The sequence below is a fragment of the Apium graveolens genome, chromosome 8 (genome assembly GCF_009905375.1).
Source record: "Apium graveolens cultivar Ventura chromosome 8, ASM990537v1, whole genome shotgun sequence".
Lineage (NCBI taxonomy): Eukaryota > Viridiplantae > Streptophyta > Magnoliopsida > Apiales > Apiaceae > Apium > Apium graveolens.
The window spans coordinates 191,901,333-191,905,956 of NC_133654.1; the positions used below are offsets into that span (position 1 = coordinate 191,901,333).

Genomic DNA, 4,624 nt, shown 5'->3' on the forward strand with positions numbered 1-4,624 from the left:
AAAAGAGTGTACGCATCTCAATTCTCAATATCAATCCAGAGTGGAACTATGCAATACTGCGATGTTGCATGAGGAAATTAAGTAAGGGCCTGTTTGGCACGCTGCTTATAAGCCACTTATGGCTTATAAGCCCTTAACAGCTTATTGACGAGTGTTTGTCGACCCAACTTATAAGAGCTGAATTTAACTTATAAGTTGATAAGTTGAAAGTTGGCAGTGACGTACTTTTTTCCAACTTATTTTCATTTTTTCACTTTTTTCTAAAGTTTTGATTTTAAAATATAAATTTTTAAATATTTTCTAATTTAAGATTCATGAACTAAGATAATTATATTTAATAATTATTTGTTTTAATTCATTTAAGTAAAAAAAATTCTGACTTATAAGTAAATTTATCCAAATACTTATAAAACTTATAAGTATTTATCAACTTATCACTTATTTCGCATTTAATCATTTTAAGTCATAAGTTACTTATTTTAAGATTTCCCAAACAGCCTAAGACTGACATTGCTGGCTGGCAAGGTAGAGTCTGTCTATGGGCTCTGGAGTCGACCTTGATATGTGTGTTGCTTCACCACTGCATGTTACTACCTTAAATGTACTTGATTTTTTCAGAGAGTTGACACATCTCTTCCTCGATGAATTTAACTCCATCAGTCTACCTAACTCTGACTCATCCTCTAAGACCACAGTCCACTAGTGTAAATTCAAAATGCTAATCTCGAGCAAACATTTACTGCATTCCTTTAATTCCCTCAACTGTCCTCTTCCTTTTTTCACATATAAATACCTTCCGCAAACTACTCCAAACATTCACAACAACAGTGTATAAATCTAGTAGTAATAGAATATTCAGTGTGTGTGTGTGTCGAAGTCTGAGAGAAATGGCAAAGTTGTACGTAGTGTTTGTGCTTTCACTAGTGCTTGTGCATGCAATAGCACGTAACATTCCTACTGAAAAACACCCAGACACTGAGACAGTTGTTGTTGCCACCAAACCTAATAGTGGTGCCAAAAATGTCAAGGACAAAAAATGTGTTGTTGGATTTGCAGGTGTTGGCGGTGCTGTTGGTGGTGTTGCAGGTGTTGTTCCACTTGGCGGCGTTGGCGGTGTTGGCGGAGTAGGTGGAGTTGGTGGTGCTAGTGGACTTGGTGGCCTCGGTGGCGCTGGCGGCACTGGTGGTGCAGGTGGGCTTGGAGGCCTAGGTGGTCTTGGTGGGCTCGGAGGTGGTGCAGGTGGTCTTGGTGGACTTGGAGGCGGTGCAGGTGGTCTTGGTGGGCTTGGTGGAGGTGCAGGTGGACTAGGTGGCGTTGCAGGTGGTGTTGGCGGTGGTGCAGGTGCTGGAGGTGCTGGTGGTGTTGGTGGCGGTGTTTTACCTTGAATAATCAAGAACAAATTAATTAAATGCGTATTTCACTAGTATTGCATGCGTTATTTCTCGTATATTAGTACGGAGGAGCTGCTGGAATTGTTCTAGGGTTTTAATTTTCATTTGGTTTTAAGCAGTATTATTATCATGATCAATATAAAACTATATTTTGTTTTCCTTCGACCCTTATATTTTATGGGTCGTGTGCATGATACTGAGTTATTAAATCTATACTCTTTATAAATAAGCATTTATTAATAATCAAAATTATGTATAATTTGGTGTTAAATGTACCAAAATATCAAATTTGGGTACTTACATATAAGTTGATTTATATTCTCTATAAACTTTGTTTTTAACACTAATCGACTTCTAGTTTTTGTAAATTTTATTTTCTTTTTAGTTAGTGTTTATCTAATTGTCTATTTATTTCATAAAATAAAAATATTTTTTAAATGATTTATAAATTATATTAAAAATTTATTAAATTATGTTAAATTAAGTAAAATAACTTATATTAATTTTTAATTTTAGAAAAACTACAAACTAGTAGGTAAATTACTAAAACTAATTGACTTGTATTATCTGTAAACTTTATTTATTAGAAATTATATTAAAAATTTATTAAGTTACGTTAAATTAAGTAAAATAACATATATATACTTTTATTTTGAAAAACTACTAACTACAAATTAAATTATTAACACGAATTGACTTCTGTAAACTTTATTTTCTATAGTATTATTTTAAAAATAGTTAAATAATAGCAAATGACTTTAGTAACATTTATTAATTTTTAAACTGAAAATTATTAATTTAACGATCGTATTTGTTACTGTCAATCACAGTGTTTATTTACTTTAAATTAAAAAACATATTTTAACTGTAACAAATTTATGGGCTATATTTAGATTATATTAAGTAATATTAAATTAAGTTTAATAACATCTATTTACTTTTAATTTGTAAATTAATTTTTTATCAATAATTAAGTAATATTAAATAAACTATATTGAAAAGGCTAATTATAAGATAATTATCAAATTATATTAAATAATATTAAACTATCTAAAGAATAGATATTTGGTTCATAAGATAGAGATATAATACGTTTCACAAAAATATAACTAATATGTTAGATTTCTATATCAAGTAAAACAATGCAAAACTAGAATTATAGTGGAAAATTTCATAACTGATTCGATTCTTTTTAACCACATAACTATTTTTTTCAAGTAATAATTTAATATTTGATATTAATATATGATAGGGATAAATAAATTAGCTTGTATAATTAAATACTGCATTAATTGTACAAGCTGTGGGCTGCTAGGCCCAATAAAAAGATATATGATACTCAGACCAGAAAGGTTAAGCCTGATGGACCAGATCAGGCCTGATGGAATAAAAAAGGCCCAAAAGCCCTGATTATTAATTAATTTCGTAATTAATTAATAAGGGACAAATCAGATGTTGAAAAGAGTCCCGATAAGGATATAAATCCTTGGAGATTAGCCTCAAGGGGACCTAAAAGGATAAGGAATCAGTTTCCTACTATCTAGGACTCCAAAGTCCATTCTAATTATGAGACTTGCCCACCAAGTCTCCTATACCAAGTCCAATTCAAGGACTCCCAACATCTATATAAGGGGTCTCACCCCCACCAATCAGAACTACGTTTTTTGGCTTGATTCTCTAATTCACAGAGATACGTAGGCATCTCGTAAAGGCAGATTGAGTCACGAAACACGAGAGCAGCCATTAAAGGCCTTGAGCTCCCGAATCTTAGTATTAAATACAGCAAGTAATAACCTTAGTTTTTTATCCATAACATTTGGCGCCGTCTGTGGGAAAACGCAACAACAACCATGGCGAGAACACGGAGAACAATTGGAGCTCTAGAGGAAGGAACACCATCAGAGATAACTCGGGTGATTTCATCAACCGTGGAGGTTCCTCCCCATTCAACTTATGCATCTACTCAGGGGGAAGCCCAGACAGGGGCAACTCAGCCTCAGCCACAAGGGACAACTCCCCCGACTATTCAAGGTACGAATCCTCAAGTTCAACAAGTACATATACCTATGAATTCTTGACCCGTCGGGTATGAATATTCAACTGTTGTTACTACTAACCCCCCTTATGGGATGCCCCTTCGCCCTGAGGTTGGAGGAAGCGGATATGCTGGGTGAGGCGAAGCACGAGGGCAGTCACCCCCCTATATATGAGGTTTGGGTCCTATTCCTGAGGATCGGGAATTTTCTGGTCCTTATACTGAGAGAGACTCTGAATCTTCGGATGATGAAGTGGCCCCGAGAAGGAGGCGTCCTGGAAAAGAGCCAATGGCCGATGGAAGGCAACGCCCCCAAAGCACCCCAGGGGCGAATCCCCAAGAAGTGCAGGAAAGGATCAGGGCTCATGAGGCTGAAATCCAAAGACTGAGGCGTGATTTGGAGGCTCACCAGGCCACCAGACCCCAGATACCTCCTAGGGGGAGAAATCCTCCTCCTGTCATAGACCTGGATGGTCCGGTAAGAAGAAGGGATGTTGTCCCAAGAACTGATCCAAGCAATCTCCTTCCCCTTGGAGATCCTGATGATCCAACTCCACCCTTCACAGAAGAGATAATGAATGCCCATATCTCAAGGAAATTCAAGATGCCCACTATCAAAGCCTATGATGGCACGGGAGACCCCGCAAATCATGTTAGGACATTCTCTAATGCACTGCTGCTGCAACCCGTGAATGATTCTATAAAGTGTCGGGCCTTCCCTCAAACCCTGTCGGGTATGGCTCAAAGATGGTACAGTCGCCTGCCCCCAAATTCTATTGGATCGTTCAGAGAATTAAGTCAGGCTTTTATTAAGCAATTCATCAGTGGAACAGTCCATGAGAAAAGTTCAGCATCCCTTATGAGTCTTGTGCAGGGAGCTAAGGAATATTTGAGAGATTACCTGAATCGTTTTACAAAGGAGGCTTTAAAAGTCCCGGACCTTGATGATAAGGTAGCCATGATAGCACTACAACAAGGAACCAGGGACGAGTTTTTCAAGATGTCCTTGGCCAAACGTCCCCCTGAAAACATGTTGCAACTCCAAGAGAGGGCAGGGAAGTATATCAAGGTGGAAGAAAGCATGAGGAAGACCATAGTAAGTAATGAGCCCACTGGAGGCAAGAAGCGAAAAACTGATTTGGAATATATTGCAAAGGACAAATATCCTAGAACCGAGCAAAACCCTGATTCAACCCCC

The 4,624-nt window shown here is 37.1% G+C and overlaps 1 protein-coding gene across 1 annotated transcript; it reads left to right on the forward strand.

Moving 5' to 3' along the window:
• Window positions 1–832: 832 nt before the first annotated feature.
• LOC141678522 (uncharacterized) lies at window positions 833–1,542 on the forward strand. The gene has a single exon (XM_074484871.1). The coding sequence runs from the start codon at window positions 888–890 to the stop codon at window positions 1,383–1,385; it is 498 nt and encodes a 165-aa protein (XP_074340972.1). The 5' UTR covers window positions 833–887; the 3' UTR covers window positions 1,386–1,542.
• The last annotated feature ends 3,082 nt before the right edge of the window (window positions 1,543–4,624 follow it).

Excerpts from the sequence above, each read along its gene's own strand:
- LOC141678522 (XM_074484871.1), top strand. The coding sequence starts at position 888 with ATGGCAAAGTTGTACGTAGTGTTTGTGCTTTCACTAGTGCTTGTGCAT.